This window comes from Aulonocara sp. 'chitande type north' Nkhata Bay, linkage group LG13 (genome assembly GCF_057382095.1).
Source record: "Aulonocara sp. 'chitande type north' Nkhata Bay isolate Kocher_YH1m ecotype deep benthic linkage group LG13, A_spYH_male_GT1.1, whole genome shotgun sequence".
Taxonomy (NCBI): Eukaryota; Metazoa; Chordata; class Actinopteri; order Cichliformes; family Cichlidae; genus Aulonocara; species Aulonocara sp. 'chitande type north' Nkhata Bay.
In genome coordinates this window covers 5,476,895-5,498,838 of record NC_141356.1, presented here as the reverse complement: position 1 = coordinate 5,498,838, position 21,944 = coordinate 5,476,895, and the positions used below count along the sequence as shown (strand labels likewise).

At 41.3% G+C, this 21,944-nt stretch overlaps 2 protein-coding genes across 2 annotated transcripts; one reads left to right on the top strand and one right to left on the bottom strand.

Annotated features, from left to right (window-relative positions):
* Positions 1–2,205: 2,205 nt before the first annotated feature.
* Positions 2,206–12,264, top strand: LOC147315516 (uncharacterized). The gene is made up of 11 exons (XM_086258371.1): positions 2,206–2,482; positions 5,470–5,797; positions 7,094–7,210; positions 7,325–7,566; positions 7,687–7,852; positions 8,940–9,039; positions 9,210–9,285; positions 9,882–10,007; positions 10,267–10,434; positions 10,540–10,597; positions 11,286–12,264. Exons 1-11 carry the CDS (start codon positions 2,367–2,369, stop codon positions 11,382–11,384), a joined length of 1,596 nt encoding a protein of 531 aa, XP_086114497.1. The 5' UTR covers positions 2,206–2,366; the 3' UTR covers positions 11,385–12,264.
* A 2,721-nt stretch (positions 12,265–14,985) lies between these two features.
* Positions 14,986–18,014, bottom strand: tmem254 (transmembrane protein 254). The gene is made up of 4 exons (XM_086258370.1): positions 17,864–18,014; positions 16,431–16,534; positions 15,817–15,876; positions 14,986–15,607 (listed from the first exon to the last, which is right to left on the bottom strand). Exons 1-4 carry the CDS (start codon positions 17,948–17,950, stop codon positions 15,487–15,489), a joined length of 372 nt encoding a protein of 123 aa, XP_086114496.1. The 5' UTR covers positions 17,951–18,014; the 3' UTR covers positions 14,986–15,486.
* Between the last annotated feature and the right edge of the window lie 3,930 nt (positions 18,015–21,944).

Genomic DNA, 21,944 nt, shown 5'->3' with positions numbered 1-21,944 from the left:
AGAAATTTGACTGGGGTTGCGTTGCCACATTGCTACGTCAGTGTTTTGATATGCTAGCACCTGAGGAGAGATCACTTACTTTGATGTCTCAGCGACAGTGATCAAACTAAATCAAAGTAAACAGTTGTTGTCGTCCATCTATTTTCTTCTGCGTATTCAATTAAGGATCATGGTTGGGATGGAGCTGTCATAGGATAGGCAGGATATCTACTGTAGGCCATCGTGTTAGCCATTCACAATCAAAACCAATTTCAGAATCCCCTTTAAACCCAACGTACATGTCTTTGGACTGTGGGAGGAAGGAAGGGTGTGCAAAGAAAACCCACACAGATGCAGGGAGAATGTGCAAACAGTTGTATTCAAACCCCAAAACGTCTTACTATGACAAAGCACCGCTAACCACTACAGCACCATCGTCCAACGTCCTAATGGATATTAGCTTAACCTAGCATTGTATCATCTTGCATGATTGTTGTTGTATTTTTTTTCACCTTTCATTTGTTTACTGATGAATTATATCAAAACAAACGGATGGAGCCACTGCCACGAAACATTTTTGGAAAACCTTTTGAAGCCTCTAATTTGACATCTTGGTTGTCCCTAGCTCATTTTTATTTTATTTTTTTTTAAACCAGAACCATTATCTGCTAACGTTAGCACGTGTGCACTGCAGGAGGCATCGTTTCCCAGTGTAGGATTATAACTTTCGCTAGCAAAAACTAGCATATGTGTTGTGGTGGTTTATTGCTACACAAAATGTGCTCACTGAAAAATTGCAGAGCTTACTCCTTATAAAGTATTTTAGAACAACCAAACACTAAGCATGCAGTACACTATGGCCTAAATTAGCTTCTGGTCGTTTGGCTAATTTTGTATTCGAAGTGTTTATAAAGCCCTTGTCAGAAATGGGATGTATAACATTGTTCCCTTTGTTAGTTTTATTTTAGTTTATTTTTTTTAGACATTGGTCACTTTGACTTTCCTTATGGCTCAGTTCAGATTGTGATGAAAGTACTCTGCAGAGATATAGTGCAATATTTGACATACTCAAGCACAAATAGCCTACGTTGTGATCTTATCTCGTACCTGTTTGAGTGGTATTTCATGTGTATGTCAACAGCGATAAAAAGGAGCTGAGAGTTCAAACTCTAGCTGTTCTGTCGCAACTTAGAATTTATGGATTGAAGTGGGTGTAAATGACTGTTAGTTCTCAGCTGCCAGTCCACCTCTGGATGTCTTGGAGAAGACGGTTTCCCCAAACTACCAGCTGGCAGACACTTCAGACGAAGCAGATTGGCAGATTTAGTGTGTATAAGCTGAAGGTAATATGAGACCAGTTATGTTGTATAGGTTTCACTTTCCTTGAAATATGGTTTTACAAGATGTCATTGGACCATGAAAAACATTAACCAAAATTGACCATTTGCAGTGAAGTTTGGAAAGTTGCAAAACTGATTGCACAGAGTCCCAATTCCACTTTCCTAACTGTTATTGGAGCTTTTTTCCACACACAGCTGTCTAAAAAGGCAACAACTCATTAAGAAACTAATTGAAAATAAGCTTATCAGTTGCCAGTGAGACTCCGGTGACTGCTGGACACACTGCTGCTCTTCAGGTTTTAGATTTTGACGCCTGATCAGAGCTGAACAGAGTCTAAACCTAAGCTTTCCCTTTGGCGTCTCATGTCTGGCAGCCTGTCTTTCTACAGTTCTACCATGTTCAGCTGTTCATTTGTGGTGCCAGAACATAGTCTCTCCTGTTGCAACATCCTTTTTCACTTTCTTACAGATGTAAGCACTTACATCTGACAGCTGAATGGAAAATCTCCTACAGTTTCCCTCCCTGTATCTCATAGAGGCTGCAACAACTGCATCACTTCGTGATACTAGAAATGCCACATAATGATGAAACTGCTGCAAGTGTCTCTTTTTTAATTGATTTTGGTGGCTAAAAAATCATGCATTTCTGATCCTCCATCTATTGTTGTCTCCTCTGTGTTGCTGAGCCTCTAGATCACTGCTTCCTAGTTAAACCCTAAGTCTGTATCTATCTCCTTAGACAGTCTGATTAGCACTGCGTCACAAAAAGGGGAAGTAATCTCAGTGCGAGCACAGGAATAGAGCTCTGGGAGGGGCCGTGCCACCGGAGAAGCACTACATGGCCACCGCGCACATGTCCATGGGTAATCCCTTCTTAAATAGCCCCTGGACAGGAAAAGGAAGGAGCTGGGGCGTGGGACATTACGCCGTGGGAGCAGCACCAGTCAGTGTCCTCTTATCCCTCGGACACAACACAGCAGCAGGGACAGGAGAGGGATTCAGATACAGACACTTGTTGGACTCTAGGAAGAAGGTCCTCTAACCAGGATGAACTTTGCCGCTCAATTATTCTACTCGAGCCATTTGAGCGAGCGACTTGAGCGTTTGTACTCACCACGGCCGGCCCTTAAAGACAGCGAGGAGAATGACCCCTTCTGGCAGAGGTGGGAAATTACCTGTAGCCTTCTTCGGAGCCCCAGACCTCTCCCCCAACCAGCTCAACCCTCTAGATTCAGATCTACCCTCAGAATTTTGAGGTAGCTCCTCCTTAAATGACCTCCATTCCTCATCTGCTGTGTCCAGTCTCTTCTTCAGCTTTAATTATAAGTGAAACTCAACAAAACGCACCAAATGTTCATGCTTGGCTGTTGCAAACCCCCAAATCAAAGATCCACATACTCTGGCCTTCTCCTTCTATCTCTCCATCTTCTCCTTGCTCGTCCTGCCAGCATCCCAACCCGTGATAGGCTACCCTCTCTGCTTGATTCTTGACCATAACATCCTCTTTCATTTCAGGATATTGTGACAGATTTAGAGAAAGGAAGGAAGCTTTGATTTTAAGCTTTGGTGGAAAACTGGCATTTCTTTGTGCCGCTGATAAATTACATCACATTCAGGGTCAAACAGATTTTACAAGTACTCCCTCAGTGTTTGACTTATACGGAAGATTACAACCGTCAAGATTTAACAAGCAAACTGATCTTCCTCTGCCTCTTTGAGCACATTAAAAACTTCTGGAGCTTTTCGTGTTATAACCAAAGAGCCAAAAACAAAGCAGCCGACGAATGTAAGAAAGCTGTTGAAGCGTTGCCCGAAAGGATGCAGAACTGCACACTCAGTGATGCAACATCAGGAATACATACAGTCATGTAGTGCCAGGAGACATTTCCTTTCCCATATGATGAACTTTTTTTATTCTTCAATCAGAAAAGGAAGCAGCTCAGCAGCCAGACAGGGCATTTTGTCTTTAAAAGGACATAAAGAAGCTGAGATAGTGCACTGATGAAAGCCTGGTGGGCTTAAATATCTCCTTCACTTTTAGCTTTGTCCTTACTTTTTGTGGGGATTTTTTGTGCTGTTTTATAATAAAATAAGCAACTTTTTGTTTTTTACTGTTTCAGCGCTTCATCTTCCCTTTTGATGAGGCTTTCTGAGGCTGCCATGTTGCTCTTTGCCCTCCTTTGATGCTGTTTTTGAACTCTGCCTTTGAAGCAAAGCACCCTAATCACAGGTGCAGCCTTGGACTTTTCTTATTCATAGCCGTGTTAAGAGCGCACACTGTGTGCTTGAATAATGGGGCTAAAAGAGTGAAGGACAAGTGGGGAGAGAGCAGTAATGGACCCAGGAGGCGAGGTGAAAGTTTGCCGTATTGTCTACGGCAAGATCATTGCGATATAAATAGAGCGAGATGTTCTCTGTATAGAGAGCTGGCACCACTGAAGGGTATTTAGACCATTGTTTGGGAAAGCTACTCCACCTGGTGGCTTGTTGATGTTATTGTAGAACTGCGCGCTCGCAAAAGCACCCTCGTCAGTCAGTTATCTTATTTTACCTCACTGACGATGATTGGAATGACTCCAACCTGTTTCAAAGTTTCAAACGTAGCTGGTAACTATATGTGATCTGCTTTACTGAGTGACTGAGTTAATCCCCAATGAGTATAATCCTATTACTATGTCTATGCTGTGTAAAAGGCCTCTGCGCTGACTGTTTGACAGAAACATCCCGCGGGAGTCTGATCCAGTTTTGTGTTGTGTCATTTGAGTAAATCTGCCCATACCCAGCCTAACTTTAATAAGCTATTTAAATGAATCGCGCAATTTGATTAGCTCCAACGGCCGTTTATAAATCATTCTGTCCTGCTATTACCACTAAATTGCCTTTTTAATCGCTTGTGTGTCTCCTAAAAGAGGAGCCGAATGACCCAATGAATCATAAGGTGACTTGTAATAGTAATCCGTCACCGAGAGTGGAAGCAGGGTCGACGTGAAAGGTGAATCAATTCATCTTAGCCTGAAGAATGTGAGCGGACCGCCGGTGAGAGTGGTCGTATCGACGAAGCAAAGTGGGAAATTGTCACTTTTTCAAAGTTCTTACATCCAGTTACACTCAAAAAACATTTATGCATTACTCCTTATGCACTTTGTTGATACATATTCAGTTTATACCAAGGACTTTCTCCTTAATGATTAATTATTTGAGTAAATAAACCTTTTATTTTTTATATTTCAGGTGAATTATACTAAGAGTTATTGCTTCATGTCTATTGTTAATAAAACTTGTAGCTCTAGTGATGATGTATACTTTTAAAATGTGGAGAATATCAGCTGATACTGTCTGCCAAAGGCCTCGCAGCGCCGCCCTACATTCTGGCTGACATCCAGAGGATAGAAATTAGAATTTGTGCAAATACACTTTTGTTAAATTTGTTTTCTTAAGCTGTTGGTCCGGTTTTAGTTTTTCTTTATATCTTAAAATTGTGTTAATTTGTCGTGAATCAAGTAATAAATCAGATCTGATGCTTGACAGATGTACTATTGTACTGTATATAGTACTATATGTACTATGTTACTATTTCCGAAGCATACCCTGCTGTTGTAATTTTTAAAAAAAGTCCCGATCCTTCAGAAACAACTGGTTTAACACTGGAAACCAGCTACAAGCTGATTGCAAAGCTACTCACTGTGGAAAAACATGCAGGTGAAAACAGTAATTGGTTTTAAAAGTTCCCTCTGGTGGTGCATTTACGTACTTGGGAGAAATAACCTTTATGATCTGAGAGCTAGTGGACGCCAACAACCTGCTTAATTGGAAAAGCTATTATATTCACATCAGCGTTCTCACATCTGCTCACTTTTTATCTTCGGGGTTTGGAAGATGCAAATCAAATCTCGCTGCGCTCCAGCTCATGACTGTGTGGTACTTTGCTAAAGCCTCCGTGTGTTATTTTTACTGTGTTAGCTTGCAATAGTATGTGTGCAGAAAATTAAGAATTTACACTGTGAAAAAGACGAGTGTAGGATCAGGAGCTGTAGTCTTATGGTTTTAAAAGAGAAGGACTCATCAGCTGTGCAAAAGCACACTTTAGTTCTCTGAATATGATTTGATATGGTTTTTAAGTGACACCCCAATGCCTGCTTGTGGTTTTCAGAGAGGAGTTGTATCTGGGCCCCAGTCAGCCCGGCAGCTCTTACAAATATGGTCCCGTCAGTAACGGCACCGTGGGCCGCAGACCCACCCTTATTGAACCGGAGCGTCTGAAGGACTTTGGTGTGGAAGAACTTCTCAACGGTGATGTGAAAGTCCACGAAACAAAAGTAGCGATGGCTCCTGAGGTTGTCCTCATGGACCCCCCCAAAACCAGACGAGTCAGCGAGTTCAGGATGATCCCGAGACCTCCTGCCCAGTACCTCCGCTTTGAGGACATCAGCGCAGCAGCCTTCAGGATCCAGTCAGGGATCCAGAAGACGCCTTGCACGGTACACTAACACAGAATAAGTGCAGGAGAACGTGCAATAAGGTGACCTTTGACCTTTGTTTGGGAGCTGAAATCACTTCCTTCAGTTTCATTCCTAAGGAAGTTTGCTGTAGACAGACCACAAGAGGGTGAACTAATATCAGAACTAGTCTAAATGGGATGCAGATTTTTGCTCATGGAAAAACTGAACAAAGCCTTCATGGTCTGCGTTACTTTGATACATTTGAAATTGATGATTTTATGTTAGAATTAAGTTGTGCAGAGTTTTTTTGTACCAGGTTGTAAACAAGTTTGTTTTTGCTTAAAAATGGGAAATTCTAACATTTGGGTTATCAGGGATTCATTTTAGAACTTGCCTTAAGTTAAATGTGATCTCACAATAATGTAATTGATGTAAATTGATGGAGTGATGAAGGCAGAGTCTCTCTAGAAGAAGGCCTCGTCACCTCTCTCCATCTCAGTAGTCACCAGGAAAAAACAAACAAAAAAAAACCTCTGATATGTGCTTTTGCTTTCCCCAAATAATCCCCCCCAGAAGCAGAGTTATTACGTTTCTGTTTTTCATTCATTTTCATTTACATTTTTAGGTTAGGTGCATTTAGTTTCAGTTAGTCTGCAGAGTGGGTTTGGGTCCTTGGACGTTATATTTCTAACATCATCTTCGCTGATTCAAGACCCTCCCATTAGTTTCAAGTCAGGAGTGCCATGTCTCTCTTTTATAATGTCTCTGCACATCTCTGCATTTTCACTGTGCGTGGTTGTGTGTCGCTGCTAATAACCACAAAACGCCCAAAGAAAAACTCTTTTAATTGAGGCTTGCTTCGACATAACTACTGGTGATGCAACTGTTAGCGGGACAGGTGATAATAACTAAAGATCACCCAAAGGTGAAGCCCTCGTGGGGACATCATCGCTAATAATGCACTGCAGCTTTTAGCCAAATTAGGAGGAGCCCTCATATCTGCTTCATACTTTATATTGCATTATACCCACCAAGTGTGAAGCAGATTGGATTAACGGCTGTTGGCAAAAAGCAAAGAGCAGGCAGAGACTCCTGGAGCTGGACGAGCACCAGCATTTAGGGGAATTCACGCAAAAATAACAAAAAAGTTGAACATGACTCGGGGCAAAGACCATGGATTTCATACGCCAGGAGTAATTATATGAAGTGAAAACTATTTCAGCATGCATGTGAGCACCTGAGTGGTTATATAAAGCCAGCTTAGCAAATCTATCTTTAACGGGTTACTGCTGCTGCAGGAGCTCTTGAAATATGCTGCTTCTTTTGTGTGCTCAGTACTCCAGATTGTCCAAACAGTACGGGATGGAGATCTACCTGAAGAAGGAGCACCTGCACTACACCGGCTCTGTGAAGGAGAGAGGAGTGCTGTACCTGCTCACCTCCCTCACACAGGTAGATTGGGGCGGGGGAGCTGAAAAAGACGCTGTAAGGATCCACTGAAGTGTGCTCTGCGTGCATATTTGTTGCATGTGATTATATGTCAGCTGTGTGTTTCTGTGCTTGCAGGAGCAGCAGAGGATGGGTGTGATCGTGGCCACTGACTGTAACTTCTCCATGGCCGTGGCGCACCACGCGGTGGATCTGAAGATCCCGGTGTTTGTCATCATGCCGTCAAGTTGCTCCTCGCCCCGCCTCAGGATCTACAGAGATTACGGCGCCATGGTTATCTCCTACGGCAGCACCGGCCGCGATTCCCAGAACCACGCCTGCCATCTGGCTAGGGAGAATGGATACCTCTACCTGGAAGAGTCAGTCTAACATTCATATTAGGAGCTGGAATGAGAGTTTCTGTCTGTGTCTTTGCAGTACTAAGTAATGTTTTAGTATCTTAACATAAGGCTGCTCTTCCTCTCTTTGCTGCTGAGCAGAGATGAAAATGCAGCGTACCTGGCAGGGCTGGGCACTGTGGGCATGGAGATCTATGAACAGGTGCCCAAACTGGAGGCAGTGGTCATTCCTGCTGCAGGACAGTATGGTCTACTGGCTGGCACCGCTGCGGCCATCAAACACCTCGACTCTCGCATTCTTGTCATAGTAAGCAGACATTGAGAAGCTCTTTGAATCTTTACATCTTCACTGTATGCTCATTGCTTGAAGTCCCATCTCATATCACTGGTTACCGATAGTAGATCCTATAGTAGCTCTACATCCTTTTTATTGCACAATTGCTTCTAGCTCCCTCGTATTGACACAAGTGCCTTTTTCATTCTGCACGGGTTACGAAACAAGGCGACTGTATTTGAAGTGGTTTCCCTTGTTTCACTGTCTGCCCACAGCTCTGAGAGCTGTCGTGCTGTTTGCACTTAAGGCACAGAACAGCCCTCTTGCTCTATTTTCAGCTATAAAGAAATATCCTGGTACAGCTTGTGTAGCGAAGCTTTCAAGCAAATATATTACCACATTTGACCCAGTAGTGAAAACATATATATTATGCAACACTGAGGCTGATTAGGGCTCCCAGTCAGTCCAGAGATGGTCCTGTTTTAATATTCATACAACATTTTCACATTTATAATTAATACTGTGTATACCATTTTATAATATATTCATATATTCACAGTAGGAAAAGTGGTGCGCATGCTAAATATAAGGCACTGCAAAATAAGTGCTAGTCTATTTCTGTTATGTAGTCCATAGTTCTTACAGGACGAACTGCCGTAAGATCACTAAAGACTTAGTGATGCCGGTCCTTTGTGTAACTACCTATGAATACATGTATACACAATTAGCATTAACATTCAGTCCTGATCAGCCTGTCAGGTTGCCTGTATGTTAAATATGGATAGCAAACATGGTAAACACTACCATGCTCAATGTTAGCATGTCAGTATCATTTGAACATGCTAATGCTAACATTTAACTCAAACTGCGACTGTGCTTCAGTGACTCTGTTTGCACTGTTGGCTCACAGGAAGAGGTTCCCGGGTTCAAAACAGCCAACACTGTTTTTTGTCCACCATCCAAAAACTCAGTTCCAAAAATGCTAGCTTGGTCTTGCCTACGTCAATCCAGGACACTCTGCAAAAGCGACCTCAACAGTTTTACTCCACAGTGAAATGCAGGTTAGAAATCATCATCATCAACACATGAGAACAATAGCTGACCCACCTTTCTTCAACAGGGAGTTGAACCAGAAGATTTCCCTTTGCTGCTACAATCTCTGAAAACGAACGGTCCAATCAAAGACATGCACAGCAACCCCAATAAGAAACTTTATGGAGGTAAACTCATTTCCGACTTGTTCTGCTGAAGTCACGTACCACACCTTCCCCTCATGAAGGGGAAGATAGTAAAAAAAAGATTATGTGCACATTATTTATTGTTAGAAACTCCTTTGTACTTTTTTCCCCTGCAATAAAGGAGCTTGTGATGATCATCTGTCTCTTCTCAGATCTCATGGAGCATTCCCTTGGTGTTAACACCTTTCAGCTGGCAAAGAAACTGGTGGACAAAGTCATCACTGTCAGGTACTGCACGTCCACATTACATTTATAGAATTAAACTTTTGTCTTTTTTAAAATATCTGACTGCACTGTACAGATGTATTATTACTCCCAGAACACAAATACCTCTTTTACACTGAAGTGGTGCTGGTGCAGAGCCAGTTTTGGCTTGGTGCTGGCTCAGTCCTTCAGGCTTCACACCAAAAAGGCTGTTAACCTTTCTGCTGGAAACCCTGTGGTTCTCTGTTAGGCACAATCACACATCAATGGAAAAAGGCATAAAAGAGACTGCTGTTCAAGTGTGTTAGGAGAGAGAAAAACACCAAGCAGCGTTTGAGACACGGTGGACCAGAGCCATCGTCGACACATTGGTGAGACAGGAGATGGCCTAGGGTTCAGAATTTCAACAAACAATCACAAGAAGTGCATCTGGTGTGAACACAATCACATTTCATTTTGTCTGGTTATGGACTGGCTCTGAAGATTCAGATGTGAATCACCTCAAATTATAGGCCCATCATCTTGTCAGTTATATCTTTATGGATGTTGGGGCCCATGTCGAAGTCTAATTTTGGTAATCGGATATCGAAGGAGTGCATTTTTCTTTCCTTTTCTTACAGTGAGGAAGACTCTCTGGTGGCAATGCTGCGGTTTCAGGAGTTTGAACGCTCCACTGTGGACACAGAGGGAGCCATGGGATTGGCTGCCATTTTGGCCGGCCAACTACCAGAACTAAAAGGCAAAAAGTGGGTCAAGTGTATTAATTTCACGGTTTCCTACCCGAACCATGTAATTTCTCTTTACTCATCAACCTTCTAGTTTTCAAACAGTGCAAATTCCCACTTTAAAAAAAGAAATATATATATTTTAAATATAGTCCTAACTCTGAGGGCTCAATGTTTTCCTTAACGCCTGAAAAGCTCACATTCTGGCAACATAACAATGTCAGCAGTGCTAATCCTTTTGACTGCAGATAAACTAAGCCTTCCTCTGTGTCTGCTGCAGGGTGGCTGTGGTGGTGAGCAGCGCTAACATGGAGCTGGAAGTGGTGAGGCAGTGCATGGACCGAGCTTTGGTGTTGGACAACCGGATCAGTAAGTTCTCAGTGCAGCTGGGAGAGTGGCCAGGAGACATGGCTAAGCTGCTGGATGTTCTGACCAGAGAGGACGTCAGGTAGTGTAGGAACCTGTTCGGACTTAATCGGTTTTGTTTTTAACGTTGCCCTGTGCCACCTTTAGTTTATTCATTCCTTCACCTCTTTTGTCTTTTTCCTCCCAGGTTGTTGGACGTCTGCCATCGTAGACACAGCGATAAGTCAGAGCTCTTCAAGGCAAAGGTAGGCGACTAATCTGTCCTCTTCACTTCATTCTCTTTCCTCCTCCTCGCCAATCCGCTCATCCACTTTTCCTTTATTGCCGTGGAACTCTTGGCTTGGAGTTGTCAGGGAGTTGGCGGGAATTAAAAGACCAAAAATACAAATACATTTTTAAAAGATAGAAAAAAGTAGCATTGCTCAGTTCAGTACCCACCTACAGCTTTACTCGGTCTGGTACAACCATTAGCCAATTTTGGCTGTTGTTTTAGCAAGTTGCAAACACAGTGTTGCTATGCAACTGAAACTACTGAGTCAGTTTGATGACTTTAAGACTTACAAACATTACATATAGTATGCCTTTTTTTTTTTTAACTTGGAAAAAAAATGAAGAAAAGCTGCCGGGGAGAAACTGACATAACTCGACTGATAAAACTTGGGCCATCGTAGCTTTTTTAAATAATGGATTTGTTTTATTCTCCTTCATTTCTAAAGCTCAGGGATGGAGCAGACTTATCATGTAATCTCCTGGCTCTGCATTCTTACCCCCACAGTCTCCACTGACAATTTGTACTGCTTATTCAGAGCAAGTGTCAGGAGGTGAAAGGTGTTGCATAATGCAACAAGCAAACCTCTCACTGCCCTAATTCTAGAGTGTGTGTGAGACGGAGAATGACATAAGAAGACTAACTGTATGTGTGTGTGTTGACAGGTGGAGTGTGTGGTGGAAACCAGGGATAAGATGCAGAGTGCTCATCTGCGCAAGACGCTGAGCGAGCGCTACCCCTCTATATGCTGGCTGGACCGGTGATCACAGCGAAATCCTAAACACAAAACTAGACTGACTAAAAACAGATTCCTGCCGTCGGGATAACACATGCAAACCATTCCTGCAACAAACACACACACTCTTATGATATGCAAGCTCTGTTATATGAGACTCATTAAGAGAATGCTTGGTCAGCAAAACCTTGAGATTATAGTGCAAGTCTACATGTTCCTTCTATTACTAATGCTGCTTTTGTTCTTCTTCATCATGGCACCTTAAATATACTGTGAAGCGGTTAAACTGCATCCCAGTTGATGATGCTAATTCTAACTGAATGCTATTCAGACTATTTTTATAGTGGTTCCCAACTTGGGCCATTTAATGGGTTAACATTGGGCTGGCACATAATAAAGTATTTTTCTCTGTGTTTTAAATTACTGTAGAGCCACCAGTAGCCAAGATCTTTCTTCATTTACTCTTATTATATAAGCTTTTTATGTAACCCTCAAGTGATTAAATAAATCTGTAACAGTGGATAAAGCTTTTTTCCCCAGTTGTTGGTAAAGCATATAAGCTAATTACAATTAAAATATGTCCCTATAGAGAAACAGTTCTGCAAAAAAACTATTTGAGTGTGTGTCGAGCCCTCTGGGTCTTCATTAACGGCTGTCATGGGTGGCCACGCTTTAGTCTGTGGTGGCCAACTTGTGGCTCCACCCCCTGGCAGAACGTGGATCAGTCTGCATTAGCTAAAGGGTGGAGTGTGACTCCTGTAGCGCATGTACAGCTTCACTATATAAGGTCTATTTTTCATTGAATGTTCTTTTTAAAATGCTGTAAATATTTCTGTATTTGTACTGTCCACAGTGGCAGTTTCAACCCTCCTAAAAGTGTTCTCCAAATAAAACTCTGGACAAATGAACTGTAACTGTGTTTTCACATTTGTGAAGTTTATATGCAAAGTAAGGGACTAGCTAGACTAGACAACTAGCTTGGGTTTTTCTTCAATGCTGGTGTACTTTCACCAAAAGTAAAAGTAACACAGGATTTAAAAATAAGTAGTGTCTGCACTGTCCAACTGACTAATGTCTGGGCAAAGCTCTAGTTGAGACTGGACCATTTAAGACAAGCTAATGCTCTTAAGTTTGTAAGCAGAGGACACTGTGACCCCGTGCTACTGCGTTAGCCTGATTTGGCCCACGTCACACACTGCTTTAGCCCACGTCATACACAAACACCTTCTTGTCAGAAGATATACATTCAGAGCTGTGATTGATGAGTCCAAGGCTTCCCGAAACGGTTAAAGCTCCTAGCCAGGAAACGATAACTTCTTACATTAACAATTATTATTACTTAGCTAATTGGGCTACATAATTAACATAAGTAGATAAGCTACATAATCTACATACAATCATTTAAGTAAATGTTTAATTAAACATCTGACCCAGACATAGGGGGGGTGTTTACAAGCCAGTGTACTCCTAATGCTAGTACCAGACTTGGATAAACTGGGAGGGCTCCACCAGGAAGGGCATGTGGTATAAAATCTTATAGAAATCAAATACATTGATCATAAAGAATGAGATTTCCATAGCAGTTTGGTCAAAGCTCAGGTTAACAATGACCGCCTCTGTTGGTCAGAAGGATTCTGGTGGAAACTGTAGTACTGTTGGCCAAAGACAAAGAAATACCATCTTAAGGGCAAGAGAGGAGGAAAGGCAAGAGTGTGGCGGTTTAAATATATGACTGGTGAAGAGGGAGATGATATGATGGAGAGAAGAAAGGCAGATATATTGGATGGAAGGGAAGCAAAACTAGGAGCAGTGGAGGTTGATTCAAGCCGTTCTAACACGGTGTAGGTAGGAAGAGAAATGGAGTTGGGGTAATTTTGAAGGTAGAGTGTGTGACTAGTGATTGTGAGTTCAAAGCTGGAAATCAAAGGGGTGATGTTGAATGTTGTCAGTGTGTATGCACAAGTTGGCTGTCAGAAGATAAAAGAGAATTTTTGTGATGAAGGGGTAGAGAGTGTCCCCAGGGGGAGAGATGAGTGATTAGAGCAGATTACAGGGGACGTGGAGGTGAAGGGAGCAGAGGTGATGATGTTATGGTGTTAAGGAGAGAAATGCAGAAGGACATGACAGTGGATTTTACAAAAAGGACGGAAAGAGCTGTGGTGAATACTTCAAGACACACAGGTACACACAGTTATATCTTCCTGCACTCTTTTAGACTGCAAGAAGTGCAATTTGGAACAGAGAGGCAACTGGAAGATGGTGACAAGGGAGAACATAGCAGCATCAGATGGCAGTCTATAGGAAACCTTTGGAACTTTGGTAAATCAAGAAGATTAGAGCATGTCTGCACTTGACAATTTTGGCTGACCTGGTAATTTTAGTACAGATTTTACAGGAAGATTTCTGGGACCCCAGTTGATGCTCTAGCAGATTCAAAGCATCGAGACAAAGTTCTTCAGTGAGCTAAATATGGATCAGACAGACTATATCATCCCAAGCAGATTCAGACAGATGGGACAGGATGAACTCTAAATTATCTAATACCTAACAATGAAAATGTTTTAACTGAGCACCAAACAAAACACCTTTTTCAATCAGCCCATCATCAGAGGGTTTATATTAAGCAATCGCACAGTGATAGTGGATAGTTCTTGGAGTGTAACATTTCAACATGTTCATATGGCAGATCCTAGTTATTTGGATTACATAACTTACTAGGCAGGATCCAGCAAACTGTGCTTGCAAACTGGACCAAAAAAAATGTTCTCACCTGTTTAAAGAGTACTGAAAATAGTCTTTTTGTCATAATGGGCCTTCATCTTAGACTGAGCATGTTTTTCCTTTGGCTAACTGATGGGTGTAGTGGAGTTCTTTCAGAAACTGAAGGCAAAACTTGCACAACATGTTTGAAGTGTCTGATTGAGTCTTTCTAAAGATAATTGAGACTAAACAACAGTTTAGGTAACAGTTGGATTCATCTCGAACACTTTTCACATGAAATTTGAGCCTTGGTCAGTTTAAGGAACTTTTGGTAAAGGTGGGGGAGGAGAAAAAAAAAAAAAGGTATAGCCTCTGGGAATCTTGTCACGATGTGTAGATGTGGCTTTAGTTTTGGGTAAAGGATCCACATAATCCAGTATTACTCTAATAGTCTGATCAATTATGTGAAACACTAGTCACTCAACTGTGCATTAGATTTGTTGCTCATGGGCATGATCATAGAACTAATATACACACACACACACACGATTTGAGAGGGTCATGATCTCCAGTTTAAGATGATCAAATAGCAAAGTTTGGAGACTAAAGTATATAGTTAGGGCTGGATCAGGTGACCCTGAACCTGTCATGTTGCTATAGGTTCAGACTGCTGCAGAACATAATGTGATTCACTGAGGATGCCCCATGTTTATACACCACAACAGGAGGTCATTACGTTTTTGTCTTGAGACTTCTTGTTAAAAGGATGTTCTTCCTTCCCGTTGTTACCTAGTACCTGCCTATAGGTCATTTAATTGCAGTTTTCTCTGGACTACTGAAAGGGATGTACCTCACAGTATAAAGCACCTTGAGGAAAACTATTTTGGTTTGCCACGACATAAATACATCTGAACTGAATAAACACAGAGGTGAGACCACTTTTTATTAATCTCAAATCACACAAATGCTATTTAAAAAAAAAAAAAAAAAAAAAGAAGAAGAAAGAAGACACCCCACAGTGGATTCAGTTCACTCATCCTTCATTTTGTAGTGTCAACATTAAGACTATGAATCACAGCACTTTAATCTGAGAAAGGCAAATTTAACAGCATCTCCCCTCTTCATATAATCCAAGAGCACTTTTGAGGATGATGGCAAAATACCATCTGCAGCAAACCTGTCAGGCATCACGTTCATCCAAGCAGCAGAGAAAAGAGGGAACCCCCCCCCCAAAACCAACCCACCTGTACTGCACCATGTCTTTAGAATTATTTTAAAAGACACTATTAAAGAAACTGCTCAAGAGTATTGCTCCATTTCATGCTCTCCAGCAGGATCTTATAATCAAAGTGAACAGTGGAAAGACTTGAGGGCCCAAGAAGGGGTCTCTAGGCTCAGATGTGTTGTTCTGTAGGCCTCTCCTGGTAAGGTCAGTCCTGCTTGGAACGCTCTGGGTCGTATTTAATTAGCAGGTGGAGGGAGGCGAAGCCGAACAGAAAGGTCTGGATAAACCACAGGCACCGAGTGGACATGTCCTTGATGCCTTTGTTACTGCAGGAAAAAGTAAATAGTGTGTTTAGGAAGTAGATTCATCATATGCGCAATGGTTGTTGAACCCTTAAACAGAAAATTATGCACAATTTGAATGCAGCTGGCCATTTTGTTTTTTTAATTCAAAAATGTACATGTTGACATGAAATTGGGCTAAAAAATTAGATTGCAGCACCACCTACTGGATGTTAAAGTTCCTGCATTCTTACCTGCACAACTTCAGTGCAACCAGGGCCTCACAAAGATGAATAGCACAGGTCAACCACCACCTGAAACAGGAAAAAAGGAAGCTCAACTCTCCAGTGATAACATTTAAAACTAGGATAATGCACATGCTTCCAAAAAGGGGAAAAGACCCACAAGTTAACAGTGAGGACTTTTCTGGTCTGAAAACAAGTTTTCCCCTCATGCTGTTCCAATCACCGAGTGCTGATAAGCTTAAATTGATCAGTCGTTTCATATTTCAAACCAACAGTGTCTCGATGATGGCTTCCAGCTGCATTTCCTTTGAACAGACCGACTTGGCAGCTGAGTCACGTGACCGAAACCACAACAATACATTAAGCTCTGATTGTTGTCCTATTACTCCACAGCATGAGTGCCAATTTGCAACCTATGAATGTGGCGTCAACGATCCACGTGCGTGTGTGGTGGTGGGGGGGGGGGGGGGGTGTCTGGGTCTGGTGATTTGCAAATCATTAGAAAAATGTCGCTTTAGATCTCCTAAAGTGATTGGCTTTCATTACAAAAGCTATAATGACCAAACCTCATTACCAGAATTCTCTGTTTGGATGTTTGCAGGAGTCAGTGCTTCATTACTTACCCTTTGTACAGTAGGTCAGGATGGTTATACGCAAGGTTTTTGGAGAAGGTGCCAAATGGACCAAGGAGCTCAAATGGGACTACATCTGGTGCAAACACTGTGCACTGGAATCAGAAAGAAGGAGTTTAAAACACTGTATGCAATAAACAAAACTTCCTTCTAATTTTTTGAAGGGCAATATCTTTAAATAAGCAATCATTCTGAAGGTCTTTTGAAGTTTTTTTCCCTGCTCAAAGAAGACCTTTGGAATGTCCTTCAAGTCTTGAGAACTATTCCCAAAGACTACTTAAAGAAATCACATGAACGCTCGGCCAGGAGAGTTCAAAATGTGAAGACTACAGTTAAGCTTTGTTTTTGCCCTATAAACTGCATTTCCATGCATGTTTGCACGTTTTTGTAAACTGCCATACTTCGGCCCAGTGTTCTAAAAAAATTAAAGAAATAAGTAAGTTTAAAAGATGGGTGGCTCAGGACTTCTGCTCAATACCGTGTGAGAACTTTAGTTTGTTCAAAGACATCTTTGTTTCTAATGACTGTATGACATAAGCTCATTTCATGGCATGCATATGACCACAGTAAGTCGTATTTTTTCCTGCTGAAAGTCCCCTCCATGGTGCCCAGAGTTGCCAACATCAGACTCTCTCGGTGCTCACAGGCAATGACGTGCCGTTTTAATGAGAAGACTCCACAGTGGCAATAATAAAGTGTATCATTTTATTTTCCTGCTGTGTAACGGTACTATGAATGACTCTTTCCAGCAGTTTAGACCATGACTGTAGCCGATTTATGCACTACAGAGTGCAGCCTTGTTGTGCATTTAAACTGTTATGCTCCATCTACCCCCGTTTGAGTCATTTCTCCTTAATGGCAATACTTTGGAAAGCAGGCATGAATCCTTTGGGGTCACTTTGCCATATTTTCTTGACCAGACAAAAGGTTAATTAGCTACAAGCTAACCCCAACACGTACAAACTAGCTCACCTGTTAGCTTAAGCGCCCCTTACGTCAGTGTTCACCGAGCACGACCGAGGGCAGCCTTGATGAAAGAAAGCTAACGTGAACTGAGTTTTGAATCAGCTGCTAATGTTAACACGTACAGTGGACTTTGAGCTGTTTTTTTGACCTGTGTCACACCGAGAACTGAATGAACCTCAATAAGATTAGCCTTTTACATCGACACCCTTGGCAATGACTCCATACAATAACCTGCCGATATTAAAAAAATTTTCCCCATTTAAAAATTCATTAGCAATCCACAACAGGGAGGACTAAACTCTCCCCGAGCCCCCAAGTTTTCAGAAAATTAAAATTACCCGGAGTACATATTGTGCAACACAACTACGGGCTCCGCGAGCAGTTACAAATAAGAGAAAAAAGGCTGACGGTAATAATATCTCAGTTGTACCGAAGTAAAGGTGATTTAACGAACTTACAGCGAAATATATCAGCGCCACTGATACGGTGACCATCCAGAAGAGACGTGCTCTCTGAAAATAATCGCGTCCATCACTTGTCGCCATCGCTGCTGCTGCTGCTGTAGTTCTCCGTTGCCCCGTACAAATATGACCGTGCAATTAAACCCGGATATTTAAACCATCCGGGCAGTTTTTTTTTCTTTTTTTCCCTTTTTTGTAGATTACTACACAAACGGGGAAATTTTACTGAAATAATGACAGTTATCACTTTACCTTTAAAAATATTATTTTTAAATTAATTTAAGTCGACAGGATAGTTTCATTAATCAGCGGACTGTCCATCCGGTAGCCCAGGTCATTTCCTTTGGAAGGCACTTTGAGCAGTGATGTTACGTTAAAGTAGGAATAGGTTGGGGGGAGCTCTCACACTCAGTCACCAGACGGCACTCGGTATCCAGCTGTAACTGTGGGGTCCTGGGCGCACTGATGCGAACCCCCAAGCCTCCTCTCTGTCGCTCTCCATCTCTGTCACTGTTGCCTCCCTGAATATCTACGCGTAACGTTAAACGATCCAGATCTGAGAAAGAGGAAGACAGAGGGACATCTATGGCTCATGCTTTCCTACTTGCTCTGCATTACTTTGAATGAAAGAATTATCTTGAACGGTCGGCATTCAGACTGAATGATGAATTTTGAAAAATTGCATTTATAAATTTTAGTCCTATAAGTGTCACTATATACTGAGTAGTACTGAAGAAATGTAAAATTAAATATTATGTGGAAAAAAAGGACTCTCTGCAGTCCTGTGAAAACTACAGTAGGTTACCCCCATGATTTATGCAGAACCACATAGACTAGCAAAACTTCACAGAAATCATTTTCTTTATGACTTTATCAGCTTCTCACTTATCATTGTGGAGTACATTTGGCCCACTCTTCTGTACAACATTACTTCAGTTCATTGAGGTTTGTTACAGCTTTCGTAAAGTCCCACCACAGCATTTAAGACAGGTTGAGGACTTTGACCAGAGCATCACAACACCTCAAGCTATTATTTATTTTACAATAGAATAGAGTAGTCTCTTTATTATCATCCAGAACATCCACCAGTTAGTGCACATCAGAACAAAATTTTGGTGCATTTCTAATTCTAAAGGTATAAAATATATATCTAAAAAAGAATCTTGGATATATGCATGTAAGAATATGATGAAAAATGTGTGTATATACACATTATTAGACACATCTAATAATTCCAATCATTTTACTGTAGATTTGCTGCTTGGGATTGTTGTCCGTTTGCCTGGTTCAGTCTGGCCCCAGCTTTAGCTGTCACACAGAGGACATCACATTTGACTCTAGAATACTTTTATATACAGAGTTCAGTGATTGCAAGGTTCCTATAGTATAGTTTAGTTTAGTTTAGTGTCGCTTTATTAAAGACACTCACGGGTCCATAACCAAACATCTCCACTTAATATCATTAAAGTGAATTATTTTGGTGTTTTGGTCCCTCTTAAAAATGAATTACATATGCTGAATAAAGTAAAAGTTTCCATGGAAACATAAATTACATGATCAGAAGCCAAACTGTAATATAAAACTAACAAAAACAATAATGAATTGTGGTCATTAATATGTTTAAAAAATAATTGTTTTGAGTTTAATTCTTGTAGTTTCAAATTGTTTATTTTATTATTTTACATGTATCTTGTAAGTTTGTGGCATTGCTCATCTACCTAGCTACAGAGTTTAGCCTGAACATATAAACTGTTGATAATTATATCAGTTTAAAAACTTCTCCCTGCTTATTTTTATTTACTTTTTTTTTTAATTCGGAGGAGAAGTACTTTGCAAGTTCTCTGAAGGCATTTTGAAAACGTTTTGAGGTGAGTTTGGCCCATTTCTTGGTCAAACAAAGGTACATTAGCTACATGCTAACCCTCAGCATTCACAGACTAGCTTGCATGTTAGCTTCAAGTGCCTGAAGCTAGGCGAGGTAAGCTAACATAATTCTAACGATGTTTTCGTGTCAGCTGCTAAGTTCTGCTTCTACGTGGACTTCAGACTGTTTGCTTACTCTGTGTGGCAGAACTCTGAGGGCTGAACGGAGCTCGATAAGATTAGCTGACTTGGCAAGGATTCAAACTGATGTGCTGACATAAAACCTGTTAATTACAAATCTGGTGATAACAGCGATTTTCAGTGAATTTCAGAAAAAAAAAACACTTAAGGAAATTTAATGCAAAAACAACTTTAAAGTAAACTTAAAGGCTGCAGAGCAGAAAACAAGGGTGATTTCAATTTTACCTTAATACAGCTGATTTAATGAGTTAAATTACCTTATTTCAGTGTTATATAATAATCACATCAACCACTTGTACCCATGACTGCAGTCTACTGCTGTTCTAGTCCATAGGGATAAACCTGCGGATGGGCTGGGAGGGGGTTGATGGCACAGTGCTAGTAGCCTTTTTTATTTATTCATTTATTTTTAAATCAGCTATTTATTTATTCTATGTAGAAAATTACACAAAGGGAGACAATGCACTGCAGTAAAACACAAACATCAGTTGGTTATAAACCTGTTTGGTATTCTTTAACAACCCTGGAGATACACTTACACTCCAAACAGGGGACTGTCCGGAGCATTACCCAGTGCTCTGAGGTTGTTTTGGCCTCCTGTGAACAGCTACCTCGGGGCAGTGATTTAAAGCAGGAGTGGGGAAAATCTCAGAGCCACACGCCAGGCGCACTGCTTCACCCGCGGTCACAGCGGCAGTCACCTGTGCGCACCCCAAGGACGAGCACAGCTGAGGCGCGCAGCCAGCCTCTCTGCCTCCGGCTGCCTGATTCGTTACTCTTAGCGCTTGATGAATTGATCGGAGTAAAGGTCATTTAAAATAAAACGCTAAAAAATAAGTGTGGGTAATGCATGAAGAAAACACTTGGTCTGCGTGTATATAGCTTGTTATTTTTTTATTTTTTTATTTGAAGTTTTTAAGTTTTAACTTCTGTTTAAAAGGTGCGCTTTAATCGTCCTGCATGTCAGTGTCTCAGCATGCATGTCAGCATGTGTGTGCGCTATCATTTCTGCAACTCTGCTGAGTTTTGAGTTTTTGCATTGCCCTGAACACCTGAATAAATGAATTAACTTGAAAACTAAAAATTCCAGTTTATGGGTTGTCTCTATTGCTGCACAATGGTGCTGAAAATACCATATAAAATGAAATATGTTAATAATACATATAAATTCACAAATGATTATGTAGATCTTTGGCTTAAGGATGGAGACTGCGTGTGCGTCACTAAAATGCAACTCATTCTCTCTCTCTCTCTTTTTATTTTTTTTTAACTACTAGACATCCAATAATCTCAGTAAAGCGATTTTTCTTTCCTGCCTCAATAATCACGGCAGCCTGGGTATTGTGAAGACTAAATAACGCGCAGGGTAAAAGCAGCAAATGACCGGCTTGTCCTGCTTATGTTAATTATACAGGTTATATAGAAAAATGACTGAGTCACGTTTACACCCAAAGGAGCTGCTCAGTCACAGAAATCCATGCCATGAAGCTTCCAGAGCATTTTTTTTCCTTCTTTTTTTTTTTTTTAGATAAAACAAATAATGTTACTTATTTCTTTTACTCACTGTGCGCGCTCGGCTCTCGGTGGCCCCGCTGCGTAACCTTACGGGGTCTGCCACTTCACGGCGGAGTTGCTGTGGCTCCTGGACGCTTCCAGTTAGCAGTAACACCGCTTACAGCTGATCGCGGAATAACTAGGAGCGAACACATTTCATCAACTGACTCGTTGCAAAGGTGGGATCCTGCTACAGAACCACGCTCAACTCAGCAAGACCTTCAGAAAGACGCATTCTTCCACAAATGTCTAGAAAAGTTTGATGATGATAGAATATTTCCCAAAACAAAACAAAAAATTATTGCTAATAATAAACGAATACCAGTAATTAATGTCAGTTATAATTAAAATATAACCTGAATGTCTTACTCCGCGAGTTTGTTGGGTTTTTTCTCTTTTGTAGAATTTTACATCTGTGCTTTTACTCATCTACAAAGCTACGGAGTTTAGACTGAAACTG